A 16,341-nucleotide genomic window follows, 5' to 3' on the forward strand; every position below is an offset into this window, starting at 1 on the left:
CAGGCGCCTCCCAAGGGGTGGGGCAGTGAGCACTCGGCTTAGAGAAGCGCCTCTGTGGTTGCTAGGTAGCTTGCTATGTACCTAGCAACACGCACGGGCACTTTCCTAAGTCGAGCGCTCGCCCCTTGGGGAGGCGCCCCTGTGCGTTGCTAGATAGATAGCAAGCTACCTAGCATCACGCAGGGGCGCTTCTGTAAGCCGAGTGCCCGCCGCCCCGCCCATCGGGGAACATGAGTTTGCCGCAATTCCACACAGAGCCCTCCTGCTCTGCCCATTCCTTTTCTGTTCTGTGGAATCCATTGTTCCACTTGCAATGGAGCTTGAAGTGTTGTCTCCTCCTTGTCCCGATTTCACCAGATGGCTACTTTTGATTTTGCGTCCACAAAGTGATTACCTAAAGTAGCAGCGTCTCCTCTATGTCAGTGCCCCTTTCAATTCATCACAGCCACTTTCTTCGGGATCCATACCGCATCTAGCAGTCGAAGGATTTCCTCAGAATGTTTGATCTGTTTTCCTTCTGAAGTCAGCAGGCCTTTACTATGTTTCCTTCTGACAACTCCAGTGCTTGAGTCAATGCTTTCAACTCAGCTTTTTATGCAGAAGTATTGAGGGGCAGTGGCTTCGCTTCCCACACTTTTGATACTACTGAGTATCCCGCTTATTGAAGCCTCCTCTTGAAAAAATGCTCCCGTCTGTATAAACGGTCACATCTGCTTTTGGCCATGGTTGGTCCTTTAAATCTGGTCTGCTGGAATACACCTCATCCATGGTCTGTATGCAGTCATGTTGTATTTTTCCTTCTTCCATAGATAAAAGTGATGCTGGATTCAAGGTATTACAAAGTTTTAGGTTGTTTTGTGTTGTAAGATAAGGTAATTTTCACACATTAGAGTCTTGTATGTATTTGGCTATTGGTAAACCAGTAACTGTCCTTGTAGTCCATAATAGTAGTCACTGCATGTAGCACTTTAAGAGTTAATTCTTGGCCCAGGGTCAATTTGTCTGCTTCAACTGCTAGCAGTGCAGTAGCAGCTACTGCTTGCGAACATTCTGGACACCCCTTTGCTACTGTATCTAACTGCTTTGATAAGTTTTCCCCATTTTTTGATACATCAATTCAATTAACAAGTCATACAAGTCTTATCTCAATATACATTATTCCAGAAGTCACTTTACCTTATATGATGCTTTATACATTCCTTAGATGTGTATCTCCCGTTACCCATACCCTCCCCCCATTTTCCCCCTCCCTTCTGGAACAGCAATTTCAAATGTTGTCATTTCATCAGTTTAACCGTGTGGAAAGCCTGGCTCAAACCCTAACCCTTAATCTATCACCTCCATCTATTTTATTGGTTAGATTAGATCATTTCCTATACCAGACTTTTAAAATGACTATTCATATACTTGTTTTTCCTTTGATTATTGAAATCATTGATTATTTATTCCAAGAGATAAGACCCGCAAGTTTCTAAATCCCATCTTGTATTGTCTATCCATCCTTGGGCTATTGTAGCCTGTATTGCGTCTATCATATATTTTAGGATTTCTGTCCAATTATTAACTTCCTTTGCCTCTATAGTGAGAGACATGGATCTCGCTTTATCCCACGCTAATTTTTTCCTATTATTTCTTCTAATACATTTCTTATTTTACTGTGATTGTTCTGAATTTTTCTATAATCCCACCACATGTGGGAAAATGAACCTCCCCCCCCCCCCCCCCGCCACAATTATGCCAACATTTGTTGAAAATATGTACCATTATATGAGCTAACTTAAGGGGGTTCTATACAATTTAAAGATTATTTCCTTTTGTGTTTCTTTGATCCTCATATTTTTAATTTTCTGAATGTTGGCAATCCAAGACCTGATTAATTTCTCGCTAAAGTTTTTTCTTGTTTCTAATTCTTTATAAAAGGTGGTTTTTGTGTTGTAAGATAAGGTGATTAATTTCTTTTACAATCACCCGATATTTCCTTTATCTTTTTCTACTTCCATTTTAATTATTTTGTCTAGTAGGGTTTCTGCTACCTCTCTTCTTTTCATGGCCTAAAATTTACTGGACAGGCCTAACTACACTATCCAATTCTCTTGTCCACCTTTGTCTTTTATCTACAAGGTCCCCTACCTTTTTGATACCATTTTCATTCAGAGCCCTTATTAGGTTCCTTTATGTCTTGTCCTTATTTTCCAAGGTTTCTAATGAGAAAAGGGTTGATTTTCTTTATTTGTAATTTATTTTGCCATTTTGCAAAATTAACAATATTGATCAGCAGGGACCAACTTTTAAGTTCTTTAAGTCTTTTTTGTCTATTCTCTCTCCCATACACATTCGCCTTTTCCAACTATTTGCTTCCTTTTCTGTTTTCACCCTTTTTACCTTTCCACTTCGAATTTTAATAACCTGGCTAGCTGACTTGCCTTATAGTATATTCCCAAAGTAGGGGCCCCCATCCACCCATTTCTTGATGATCATAATATAAAAGTTGGAAATTCTGTTTTGTTTCTTCACACTACCCATTTTGATAGAGTTATCTCACTTCTTAAGAAGATTGTTAGAAATGTTCACCGGGAGGGTTTGGAACAAATATAAGAATTTTGACAGAATCTTCATCTTATAAATTTTTAACCTTGTAGATATATCCTGAAATTTCTTTCCCCGTGTGTTAATTTGTTTATATTTTTCCATAGATGGTTAAAGTCCATTGGTATTATGTTATTGAGATTTTTGGGGATATCTACCCCCAGGTATTTTATCTTCATTTCCCCCAGTTTCACTCCCATAATAATTTGAACCTTCTTGAGTTCTTCCCATGTTAGATTCTTGTGTAGTATCTCTGATTTTCCGAAATTAATTGAGAGGCCTGAAGTTTTCCCAAAGTCCTTAACTATTTTAATTATTGGTTGTAATGACTCCTCCACCTCCCCTAGAATTATCATAGCATAATCAGCATATTGATCCTGATTTCTTCCTTGCCCACCTTACAGCTTTTAATGACAGGGTCATTCCTTATTGAATTTGCTAATGGCTCAATAGCCAATGCAAAGGGGGCCGGGGAAAGGGGGCATCCCTGTTTGGTTCTCCTCTTGATATTTATTTGCCTCGAGTGTGCCCCGTTTACTCTGATGGTTGTTTTATTTCCACTATATAGTTATTTTATTACCTTGCACACTTTTTCCCCTTATTGCTTTCCTCACAGAGTCTGTTCATATATTTATGATCTATTGAGTTGAACGCTTTACAAAAGTCCTAAACTGGGTTTACAAAGATAACCTAGTTCAAAGCAGATGTTGTGTGTTATTCTGCCTTGATATTCTGGGTTATATGGCTGTGTGGAAGAGCACTGAGGGTCCTTCCACACAGCCATATAACCCAGAATATCAAGGCAGATAATCCACAATTAAAAGGCCACCGAAGGGTATCTGGCCCCTGGTATTTAAAAAATTCTAAAATCTGGACAGTAAATAAAGAATACCACTCAGAAAACAGAGGAATTCCAGACAGGAAACAATCAGGGCCAGCTAACACCTCCCAACAATGGATTCCCTCAGACAGGAAGCAGACAGGCTTTGAAGTTGCAAAGCCATTCAATGCTAAACATTCGCACTTGCCTCAAGGACTGACATTTCACATATATATAAACCCCACTTGCCTAGTTTCCAAGAGACCTCGCTGGAAGTGGCGGTGCGCGCTCTCTCCAGCCGGTTCACCCGGCGGGAGACTGCCTCAACTGCGCCCCCCAAATGACGACGCCTGAGGCAACCGCCTAAATTGCCTTATGGGTGAACCGCCCCTGCTGAAGGATGATAATTTCTACCTACATAATAGCTGCCTGAATCAATAGCAAAAAATCATTGAACCAATGAAAAATTTGCAGTCTGTGTTTGTTGCATTTTGACTATGTTAAAAAATATCTCATTTTTTATCTTTTTTCTTTTTCCTTTTTCCCCCTGACAGGATGACAAGGATTTGGTTCATGAGTTTGTTGTGGCAGAGGGCCTCACTTGTTTAATAAAAGTGGGAGCAGAGGCAGACCAGAACTACCAGAATTACATCTTAAGAGGTACAGAAGCTTGATTCACTAGCATTTTTAGTTAATATTTCAGCTCCTCTGCTGCAAACTAATATCATATAATGTTGCACATTTTTAGATGTTATTTAAAATCAATGACCCTCTCAGGAATATCTATAAACATAATAAATGTGAAAATATGTATGTGTGTATGTGGCTGGGGTTCCCGCTTCCACAAACAGCTATAACCCACAGGGCTTAGGAGCCACCAAAAGCACTCCCTCCACTGACATTTCAGGTTATATCAAGCGCCATGAGCATGTAGCCCAAACCCTGCCAATGTCCTCCCCAAACACTATGGCCCACCACCCACCCAAGGAATGCTTTCATTTGGGACAATTTCATCCTAGATTTTTTGTGTTTTCTCCACCACAAACACCCCGGTATTTTTTACTCTCCCCATTGGTGTGGAATTTGCATGATCCAGCCTACTGCCTCTCCCTTAACCCTTTCTTACTCCTTTCTACTCTGTCTGCATAACAAACAGAGCAGAACTGAGCAGCAACTAAACATAATAGTGGAGTTTGGGGGATTGACTGCACATGATGGAGGTTGTAGTTCACCCTGCAACAAGCCAGAGAACTGTGACTCCCTACTGACAATGGACCAGGACCACTTTTGGCACACAGAACTCACATGACCAAAGAAAAATACTGGAGAGGTTTGGGGGGAATTCACCTTGATTTATAGTCATTGTAGGTGGTGGGATTTATAGTTCACCTTCAGTCAAAGAGCACTCTGGACTCCACCAACGATGGCCCTGGACATAACTTAGCACACAGAACCCCCATGACCAACAAACAATGCAGGAGGGCTTTGGAGGAAATTCACCTTGATTCATAGGAATCATAGTTCATCTACATCCAGAGAGCATTGTGAATGCAAACAACAATGGATCTGCATCAAATTTGGAATGCATACCCAATATGCCCAAATTTGAATACTGGTGGATTTGGGGTGGAATTTGCCTTGACATTTATTAGTTGTAGGCACTGGGATTTATAGCTCACTTGCCATCAAAGAGCACTCTGAATCCCACTGATGATGGTCCTGGACCTAACTTAGCAGACAGAGACCCCATGACCAACTGAACGTACTGGAGGGATTTGACAGGACTGACCTACCATGGTGGGAGTTGTAATTCATCCTTCAGCTGGAGAGCATACTGAGCCCAATTGATGATGCATCTAGAGCACATTTGCCCAACATGACAAACTGTATAGATAGAGTTTCAGGGAGTTAATCTGACTTGATGTGTGTCGTAGTACACGCACAATCTTATACATTTTGCAAAATAAAAATATAACTTATAATAACCCAGGCAACGCCGAGTTCTCAAGCTAGTCTTCTCTAAAAATCGAGCTCCTTTCTCATTTCTCTTGCATGTGTGTCTTATGTTTTTTCTAGATTAAAACTTTCCCTTTCCCCTCCTGGCTAATGAGTCTTTTTAATGTTCAAATTGTGAGTTTTAAGTAGGGAGTAAGGATATAAGTTTTGACATTTATAGGCACTTTAAAAATTAAAAATAATGGCACGTGTATTTATGCATTTACTTATTTATTAAGTGTCTGCAATTATTTTTACAATCTGCACAGTTTAAAAATGGTGCAGGCCTTGCCCTTAGGTGTACAATCAGAAGGCATTCAAGGAAAATAATAGTGTGAGGGAAGATGAAAATGAACAAACTGAGGTATCAAAATCTTCCATCTAGATAATGAGTAATGACAACAATCCTACAGAAAGCAGTTCAAGGATCAAACATTTGGCAGTTGATTCCAGTTAGTAAACTATGCCTTCCTGCCCCATCTTTCTCTCTGCTGTTTCTGTGTGTATTGCCCACCTTGATTAGCATTGAATAGCCTTTCAGCTTCAAATCTTGGCTGCTTCCTGCCTAGGGGGAATACTTTGTTGGGATGAATAATAATAATAATAATAATAATAATAATAATTATTATTATTATTAGGCCTTGCTCCCGGGACGGTTCCTCCGCTGTGGCTCCCTACCTTTCTATCTATCTTGCCACATATTCTCCACATTGTGTGTATGTCTATGTATATATAAGAGATATATATAGAACTATAGGTACACACACACACACACACACACACACACATACAAACACATATGCAGGGACCATATGTGCCATATATGTCACTCACACACACATATATATTCTATTCTCCTCTACCTTCTACTTTTTATTTTTCAGTGATTTGTTTGCGGGGGGGGGGGGGGGTGTGCCAAAAATACTGTTTGCTTACACTTGAAAATTACCTAGGGCCGGCCCTGGTTGCACTTAAAAGATCTTTGTGGTCTTTTCCAACTATGTGATTTTATGATTCTAAGTGATATTATGAAACTCTTCACTGCTCAGCTAAACATCATCAGCAATATACAGTAGCTGTTCTCATGACTTACAAGGGTTCCTATTAGCTCATGTTCCAGAGCCCCCAGTGGTGTAGTAGTTTACACCCTTGTGCCAACAGGACTGATGACTTGAAGGTTGGGTTGCTGACTTGAAGGCTATTGATTTTAATCCAACGCAGGGAGGACATGGATGAGCTCCTTTTATGAGCTCCAGCTCCATGCGGGGACATGAGAGATGCCTCCCACAAGGATGGTAAAAACATCAAAACATCTGGGTGTCCCCTGGGCAATGTCCTTGCAGACAGCCAATTCTCTCACACCAGAAGTGACTTGCAGTTTCTCAAGTCACTCGTGACACAAAAAAAGCTCATGTTCTCTCTAACTTAGCATTTTAGTATCAGACTTAAAACAGGACATCTGAAAATATTTTGAACCAACAAACAGGTTAATATAAGATCTTTCAAATACAGTGGCTTTATATTATTTAAAGCTTTATAGGCGAGTTGCTATAGCTGCTCTTACAAAGTGGTTTTTTCCTAAACATAGTCTTTGAACATTTTTCAAGGGCAGCCCCATGTTTGTGACTACAGCGACTAAAGCGCAGGAGCTAGATAAATGTTTTTGGCTAATTGCCCTTCTGTTCTAGAGGTCCTTTTGGCTGCTCAGGGTAAGTTTTTAAGCATCTCTTTAATTTTGGCAGAGCTGCTGCTTAGGTAGGTTTATTTGCCCACATTTGGCAGGAATGTGAGAACTTTGTGTGAGACCGGCTATTTAGGCAAGTTAATTTGGTCACATTTGGCAGGAATGTGATGACTTCCAACATCTTGAAGACTTGCCATTAAGTTCTGTAGGCCTCAAGGACAAGAAGGTAATAACCCCTAGTTTTGACCAGATTCATGCGTCTGGGGGCCCAGCCACACAGAACCAAAAACACAGACCCTCTTGGACTTTTACCTGACACATCCAAACGACGCCTCAGGTAAAAGCAAATTCATTTGGGTCAAAGAAGGAAAATCCTGCTTTGTCCCGAATTAATTTGACACCTGGAAAGAGTCAAATCTTTCATAAGATCCTGGTCTTTCCATCTGTGAGCCCTGTGTATATTGGGCCCAAGGATCACGTTGTGTGATTCCCGGGCTCAATCCACACAGTTGTCTCGGCATTTCTGGGCTCCTAGAGCCTGGAAAACCCAAGACAACCCCACCCCTCCCAAAAAACCCTACAAAAGCCTTAAAAATAAAATTGCTTAACTGATTGCCATTAACGTGGTGCTGGAGGTCTCTTGGCCTGTAGAAATGAAGTGCTGAGGGATTGCTTCCCCCCCCTCTCCTGGTGCGTCATTTCTATGAGCCAGGAGAGCTCCAGCAACCCTTTATTTTATTTTTTTAATTTTATCATAATTCAATACATTTGCTATACATCATTTGTTTAACAGCAGACACATAACATTTATACAGTAGAACCCCGGTTATCCAAGATAAACGGGCGGGCCCGATCTTGGATGACCGAATGGCCCAGATAGGGCGACGGTTTGCCGAGGGACGTCTCCCCGTATCTCCCTTGGCCAGGCCTTTGCTGGAGGAAACCTACAGCAAGGGCCTAGCCGAGGGAGATCCGCAACACGCTCCTCGTTTCTCGGAGCGACAGGCCCTTGCTGGAGCAAGGGTCTGTCCCTCCAAGAAAAGGAGAGAGAGAGGGAGGAGGAAGCGTCCTGGAAGCAGGCCGTGATCCCTGCTGCAGCAGTGCTCGTGGCCTCTTCCCTGAGCCGAGCCCTCGCCCCTTGGGAAGCAGCCCACGAGCAATGGCCTGGCCGAGGAAAACCCATGACATGCTCCTGTCCCTCTGAGCGTGCTGTGGGTTTTCCTCGGCCAGGCTATTGCTGGAGGAAACTTTTTCCTCCAGCAAGGGCTTGGCTGAGGGAGATCCGGAGAGACGTCCCACTTTTTCTGAATCCATTTTTAGCCATTCTACACCCTTCGTTTTATCATTCCTTCTATAACCAGTCTCAGGCTGTTTTCTTCACAATATTTTTTAATATTAGGAATTGCTAATCCTCCTTTTTGTGATCTGGATCATAACTGTTTATTTAATCTATTTCTTTTACTACCATTACAGCATTTATTTATCATTTGTTGCTATCAATTTAGCTCTTCTTCTGTAATCTGAAGTGGCAGAATTCTAAATATGAAATTTATCCTCAGAAGTATTTTCATGTTTACTAATGCTATCTTTCCAAACCAAGATAAATGTATATTTATCTATTAAGTTTTTTGAAATTCTTTCCTTAATGCTACTACTTTTACCTCTTCCATTTCTTTTAAGTCCTTTGTTATAATTACTCCCAGGTATTTTAATTTGTTCTTAATTCTGATTCCCATATTACTCTATTCTATAAAATCTTTTTTTCTTTCTTTTTCTAATTAAATAGCATCATTTCTGATTTATTCCAATTTACTTGTAAACCCATTATTATCCCAAATATCTCTAAATGATCCTTTATCCTATTCATTTTACTAACCATATTTTCAATAAATAACAATGTATCATCAGCAAATAAGCTCACCTTCTGCTTTTCCATTATTCCTACCCCTTCTAAGTTCTTATCATGCCTAATGGCATTAGCAAATAATTCTACCACCATGGCAAACCCACTATGCCACCAGGGACTCCTTGAATAGAGGATAATGATGCTGGGAAAAATGAAAGGAAAAAGGAAGAGGGGCTGACCAAGGGCAAGATGGATGGATGTTATCCTTGAGGTGACTGGCTTGACCTTGCTGGGGGTGGTGACAGCCAACAAGGAGCTCCATGAGGTCACAAAGAGTCGGAAGCAACTAAGGAATAAACAATAACAACTTTATCAGTCTCACAAATCTATCCAATGCAGTGAAAATCAAACTATACAAATTGTATCTTACAAGTAAATTCCAGCCAGTACTAAGTACACTTCAGCTAGTGTTTATAAAGTATCTTACTTATCCTTTTTCGCTGCTACTAACCATTGTAGCTATTTATAAAATAGAAGGCATGTGATGTCACCTAAATACCAGTTTTGGAGCACACATTTGTGCTTTTCCATTCTGCGAAATCAGATTCTTGAAAGAACTCAAGGCTATAGATGTTCAGCAGAATACCATCTGGTTTATGTTGCCACTACACATGCAGGGTTAGAGAGGGCACTTCAGTAATCAAAAAAGCAAGTGCTGAAATTAAAAGAGCAAGCTAAATAAAGAATTTGTAAAAATCTGTCTTGCAGAATCAGCAGTAGCTGGCTTTTAGAGGCAGAAGCTCAAGGCTTTTCATATAGCATGAGGCATTTTTACCTATAATCATGGGCCTGTGCCTTTGCCTCTATTTAGGCCTGATTGATTTGTATTTTGAAAATAGCTGAGATGAGAGAAGTGAAGAAAAGGAGGAATGAAGGCCAGATTTCAGAGGGAGCAGTAGGTAATGAATGGATTTCAATAGTGGGATATATTTTAGTAAGCCCCTACAATTCTTTTTTTACTTGTACTTTGATCCATGACAGAGGAGAAAGCTCTGTCCCATATCTGCTTTTTGAGATTAGGGACTGATTCCAAGGATATGGGTAGGAAATCAAGGAGTTAGGCTTTTCATCCCCACTCTAATATAGCCCTGCAGCCTCTTTATTCTGCACTTTTTTGTAGGAGAGACTGGTTTACTATAATTGCTGTTATTTTTCTGAATCATCCACTTGGCTCAAGAAAAAAAACCAATAGTTTTCCCTTGGGGGAAATTAGGATAATGTCTGAATTATTCCAAGTGAAAGAGCTCGTCTATCTATCCCCTTGTTATGTAAGGCTTAAGGGTTAAGGACAAGCTAGAACTTTGTTGAACAGACTTGCATTCTTGTAAGAAATATTGGAGTAAGTAGATGCTGTTCCAATCCAGCAAGCACTTCCTGTGGTTTTAAAGAATTCATGACAAGATTAAAGTTTAAGGTTTTGTTTTGGTTTTTTTTTGTAAACTATATGCCCAATGATTAACCAAAGGAGTCCTTGTCAAAAATAAAACAGGCTGTATTACATCAAGAACCCTGGGAAATTGCATACAACTCTTTATGACCTGTGATATCACAGCATGTGACTATGAAACGGAACGGCTGGTTTCTAAATTTGTAGTGTTGAATGCCGCTAATACACTGACCAAAAGGTAAACACTTACAATCCAATATGCTATGACACTTTACTAGTACATTAATTTTGTCAAGTTTTTTTGTGTGTGTCAGAAGCAACTTGAGAAATTGCAAGTCACTTCTGGTCTGAGAGAATTGGCTGTCTGCAAGGACGTTGCCCAGGGGACGCCTGGATGTTTTACCAACCTTGTGAGAGGCTTCTCTCATGTCCCCGATGGGGAGCTGGAGCTGACAGAACTCATCCGTGCTTTCCCCGGGTTGGATTCGAACCGGCAACCTTCAGGCCAGCAACCCAACCTTCAAGTCATCAGTGCTGCCGGCACAAGGGTTTAACCCACTGATACAAGTAATAATGGAGCTCCACTTCCTCTTCTAAATACCCAAGCTCTGAAATGGTCCTTCAGTTAATCTAACATCTCATAGGTATTACCATTTGGTCATAGCCCCATGATACCTGATGTTAGAAATATTGCAGTGCTGGACATACACAAACATTACTGTAAATTATGATTGAATTAAAGACAGAGAAGTACTTATCTTTTCTTATCTGATAAAATGTTTCCCCCCATATTAAAGGTTCTGGAGCTAGTTTGTCACAATGAAACATTGTTATATTTGCAAATACTGGCACTACAGATTTGTCAAACTTCTCTAGGCTATAGCTGTCATAATGCCATAAAATTGCAGGCATTTTCAGGCATCCTTGTTTTAAAATCTGATAGACACAGAAAAGTTTCAAATTGCTTTTTGCCTAACAAGGAAATTAATCTGTCAGTAATTTTCTGCCAATTAAGCATGCAGTGAAATATGGCACTCAGGTCTATGCAAAAAAATGAGGAAATGATGCATAAAAAAACACTCTTAACTAACAGACTTAGCAGTCGTGTCACTTTAAGTATTTAAACTTTTTAAATATTTTGTCTCTTAGTTGCTGAGTAGAAAATTGATGGTAAATAAATGGCACTGATGTGTTTGTGTGGGGAGGGGGATAAAATGTTACTCTTCCATGTTATAGGATGTTAAAGCTTAATTCGTTCCAAATGAAAGAGCTGCTTGTAGAAACATGATACAAGGAAAGCATATTTATGATCAGTGGTTATGTAAGGCATTAATATTTAATGCCCTAGAACCAAGCTCAGCTGTACAGATTTGTTTCACATCTTTTCTGGAGAATGAACATTTTGATGTGGATTGAAAATGGCTTCAAAGCAAGATGTCTTGCAAAGTCAACAACATAAACGTCTTGTTATTAATAGTGAAAAATGAAAAATGCATGTACTCAGTGGAATATGCACTCAATAGAAAGAAAACATTTTCAATTGTTTGCTCTTGTGTAAAGATGCAGAGAATACAAATATTGTAAGCCATATTATAGTCATAGATTCTTATAACTTGAAATACCTTCTCAGTACTGTTTGCTATGGTTCTACATCCTGCATTCTAGGATCTTTCTAGCAACTTCTCATATCTTAACCATTGTTCTTTCTGGCCTATCAACGTCAAGGACAGCAGTTGCCTAATGTGGTAGGTTATAAGATATATGGAAGAGCAGCTTTATCACTAAATAATACAAAAATATCAGGCCAGTCTAGGCCATTTTTATTGTTGTTGGGAGGGGTCAAAATGTCAGCACTCATGGACTGCTTATCACAATATTTTTTAAAAAACATGTGGCAAAGGAAAGACTTTTCTTTGCATGGGTAGGGAATGTCCCAAAATCCATTGTTCATTCTTCTGGTTGCACTTTGAAATCACTGATTGGATCCATAGTGCCTTGACTTCATGTGCAGTTCTTCTCTGCTATTGTAAGAGTTAAAGACTGAGGTTATGCTCTCTGAAAGGGTCAGTCTGTTAAATCAGGAGCATAATGGAAAGCTCAATGATTATAGACTTTCCACTGCTGTCAAGTAAATTGATGTATCCCTGCAACAGTCATATTAGTACTGACAATGAAATTGAACATATAGCTACCAGTGCTCTGAAGTTCAATGGAGTTTCATCATAACAAAATGCTGGACTGACTGATGATTGATTGATTGATACTCTGGGTGAGACTCAAGATACAATAACATAACATTCATCCATGAAAAGATGGTTCTGCAGGGAATAGGCCTGCCTAAATAAAAAAGTTTTAGCCTGCTAGCAGCAAAACAAACAATCCTCCCTTGGTAGGGAGCCCCAGGGACAGGGGGCAGTTGCCTAGAATGTCCTCAGAGCATACTAGCTCTCCCTCAGAACATCTGAAGATCCAGATAGGCTGTTATGGGAGAATACACTCATTTAGAAAACACTGGACCCAGATTAGGTAAAGCTTAATAGGGCACGGGAAATGTTTCCAATTGTATCCAGAAAAGGAGGAGCAGCCTTTGAACCTGCTATAACTAAGACTGCAACCAGCACTAGTTGGCTATTTGTCCACAATGTTTTGAACTAGCCAAAGTTTCTGAACAGTCCACCAAACAATAGCTTCAAGTCTGTTTGATTTTGGTGATCTGTCAGTTTCTTGCATAAAGATTCTTTTTTGAAAGGAAATGAGTTACTTTGCAAAGAAACCTGAATACATGTGCATAGTTTGTTCAAATAAAGGTTGGATCCTATTTCCCAATATTTTAAAAATGGATGTCCTTGGAGTTGTTTAGGGACAGTAATTTACTAGAATTTCGGTTTTAGAGGAAAAAAAGTAATCTCATTTTTTTCTTTTTTCCCCTTTGTCTGTTTTTTTTTCTATTTTAAAAAAGGGTTACAATCATATCGACATATAAGAAATGTAAGTTCACTATTCTTATAACTATACACTTTTCCCTCCCCCTCTTTTATTTTCTTTCATCCCTGTGCTCCCCTTCTCCAAAGCCATCTCTTCTAAAATCCCACCAAAAGTTCAGTTCTTCAAGCAGAAGTAAGTTCCGATCTTCTTTTTCCAATAATTTTTCTAAAAATCTCCAGATTCTTTCAAAGCCATTTTTCCATAGTCACGTTTTTACTTTTAAATTTGATGTTTATCATTCAGCACCATTCTCCAAACTTCTTTATACCATTCATCGATTTGTATTCTCATTTCCCCTTTCCAATGTTTTGCTATTAATAATCTAGCTGTTGTTAAGAGCATGTCTATTATTTTCCCCCTCTTATTTATTTCGTAAATTAGTATAAAAATTGAAGGCGCACAAGCAGCTAAATATCTTTTGACCAAAAACAGGCAACTACAATAGCATTGTTTGTATCCTCAAACATGAGGCAGGACACTGCAGACAAGCATACAGATGTGGAGTTGTCTGCTCTGGTCCACAGTCGCACAAGGTGGAGGATTCTTTGAGGTAGTGCCATTTTGCCACGTTATCTTTTGATCTGCCCACTCCACTTCTGAGTCTTTTCAGGGACTTCCAAGTTGCCCATTCTTGGTTTGCCCCTGGAGGCAGACATTCGTGGGGGGCCATCCAGCTGGGATTTCCTGGCTTAGCTGCCCAAAGGGACACTCTTGCTGTTGCTGGGGGAACGTCGAGTTTTTCCTTGATTTGAGTCTTACTGGAAAGAGGCTGATAGCCATGCAATGGATGGCTTTCAGAGTGTTCAGCCTTATTTCGCTCACAGTTACCAGCAACTGTTCATCGCACATCCGGGGGGGGGGGGGGGCAATGCCAGCTAGCTTGTAGAGTTTATCAACAAGTTTAGATTTAAGACATCCTGTGATTATTCTGCATGTTTCGTTTAATGCTATGTTCACCTGCTTCACATGGGCAGACTTGTGTCAAACAGGGCAGGCATACTCAGCAGTTGAGTAAGACAAGGCCAAGGCTAATGTTCTTATTAATTTTGGGTCTGCACCCAATGCACTGCCAGTAAGTTTCCGCAGGATGTTGTTGCATGCAGCTACTTTGTGCTTGGTGTTCATGTAATGTTTCCTATATGTCAGTGTTCGATCTAAGGTGACATCAAGATATTTAGGATGGAAATAACGTTGGCTTTCCCAGGTAACTTTCAATTTCCTATTGGCTTCACGGTTCCATAGGTGGAAAGCGCACAATTGTGTCTTGGCAGATTTAGGCTTCAGGTGGTTATCTTAGTAGTAGTTGGAGAGATCTTTCTAGGCATTAGTAAGTTGGATTTTGACTGTTTCAAAGTCTTTTGCTTGTGTTGTTAGGCCAAAGTAATCAGCATATATAAAACTTTTTGTGAGTGGTGGTTGTGGCTGATCGTTAGTAAAGATGTCAAACAAGGTCGGTGCAAGAACACTGCCTTGCCTCCTCCATCTACTTTTCCCTCTTATATTTTCCTTCTTCTCTTTTAGTTGATAGCAATATTTCTGCCAGATTCCTTCAAATTTCTGCATTCATAGGATTTTCTATTTCCCTTATAACCTTTTCCCAAAATCTTGTTCATATTTATAATCCCACCAATATGCATGTAAGTTCCAATTTCCTGACACCCTCTCCAACATTTTCATTATAGTTTCTATTCATAATGTTTAGCCTTCTTGGTGTTAAACACCACTTCTGAATTAGTTTATAATAATTTTCTTTTATTCTAATTGACATGTTTTTAATTGTCTTGCTTTCAATATCTCTTCCCATTCTTTCTGTTATTTTTTCCTGTTTCCTCCTCCCATAATTCTCTTAATATTAGTCTTCCCCTGTATCCTGAATTATTATTTATTATATTTTGCTTGTTGTTTTCTTTTTAATCCTTTTAGTATTATTTCCTTGAATTGCATTGTTTTCTGATTTTATTTTGAACCCACCCATTTTTATTCTATTTTTCGAATTGAATCCAGTGGAACCATGAAATATTTATTTCTTTCAGTTTCTCTCTCATTTCTACTTTTCCCATTTTTCATTCTGTTCAGTTCCCTTTTTTCAAATTCTTTATCTAATATTTTCTTAAGTTTCTTTGTAATATCCCCTTCCATTACTATTGGTGTTAATACAGAATTCTTACTAATTAGTTGTCCTTTTTGTTTATTCCATATTTCCATTATATTTCTGAATAGTATATTTCCAATGTTTCGTCTGTTTCTTTAAATTTTCTTTAAAATATATTATTCTTTCGCCACTCAATTCCCTTATTCCAGGCATGGGAAAACTTTTTTGCCTTGGGGACACATTGTGGACCCAGCTGGGAGGGCTGGGCTGGGAGGGAGTGGAGCTGTTGTACGCTGGGTGGGGTGGGTCTGTGAGGGGTAGGGCCCGGGAGAGGGCAAGGCCAGGAGGGGGCAGGTCAGGGCCTGGGACATCCTCAGATAGTTCTCACAGCATAAGGACGGGGCCGCCGGGAGGAAGGCGGAACACATGGTGACTGCCCCAATCTTTCTCCCCCGATCCTTGGTGTGTCGTCACATTATCCAGGAGGAAGGCAAGACAGGCGGCAACTGAGAATGCTCCGGAGGGCTCCGGAGCTACCACATGCTATCCTCTCAGCACAAGGATGGGGCTGCTTGCACCATCCTTATGCTGGGAGGAGGGCGGGACACGAGGTGGCTGAGAGCATTCCAGAGGGCTCTTTGTTGCTGGCCACTGTGTTCTTACACCAAAAGGACAGGGTAAATGAGGAGGGTCTGATGTAAGTGCCCGGGGGCCTTCATCCAGCCCATGGGCCTTCGTTTGCCCATGCCTGCATTATTCCCTATTCCATCCATTCTAAACCCTCTCTATCCATCATCTTTTCTACTACATATCTTAATTGGTTTGCCTCATAATTTTTTTAATATTTGGCAGGCCTAATCCTCCTCCTTTTTGGAATTTTTTACCA

The 16,341-nt window shown here is 40.1% G+C and overlaps 1 protein-coding gene across 10 annotated transcripts in view; it reads left to right on the forward strand.

Moving 5' to 3' along the window:
* Positions 1 to 16,341, forward strand: part of fhod3 (formin homology 2 domain containing 3) — a 326,788-nt gene that overhangs the window by 149,217 nt on the left and 161,230 nt on the right. For all 10 annotated transcript variants that reach the window (XM_062984260.1, XM_062984262.1, XM_062984267.1 and 7 more), the window contains exon 5: positions 3,961 to 4,066. In XM_062984260.1, coding sequence (XP_062840330.1) covers positions 3,961 to 4,066 — 106 coding nt within the window. The remainder of the gene's footprint in view (positions 1 to 3,960; positions 4,067 to 16,341) is intronic.

The sequence above is a fragment of the Anolis carolinensis genome, chromosome 6 (assembly GCF_035594765.1).
Source record: "Anolis carolinensis isolate JA03-04 chromosome 6, rAnoCar3.1.pri, whole genome shotgun sequence".
Lineage (NCBI taxonomy): Eukaryota > Metazoa > Chordata > Lepidosauria > Squamata > Dactyloidae > Anolis > Anolis carolinensis.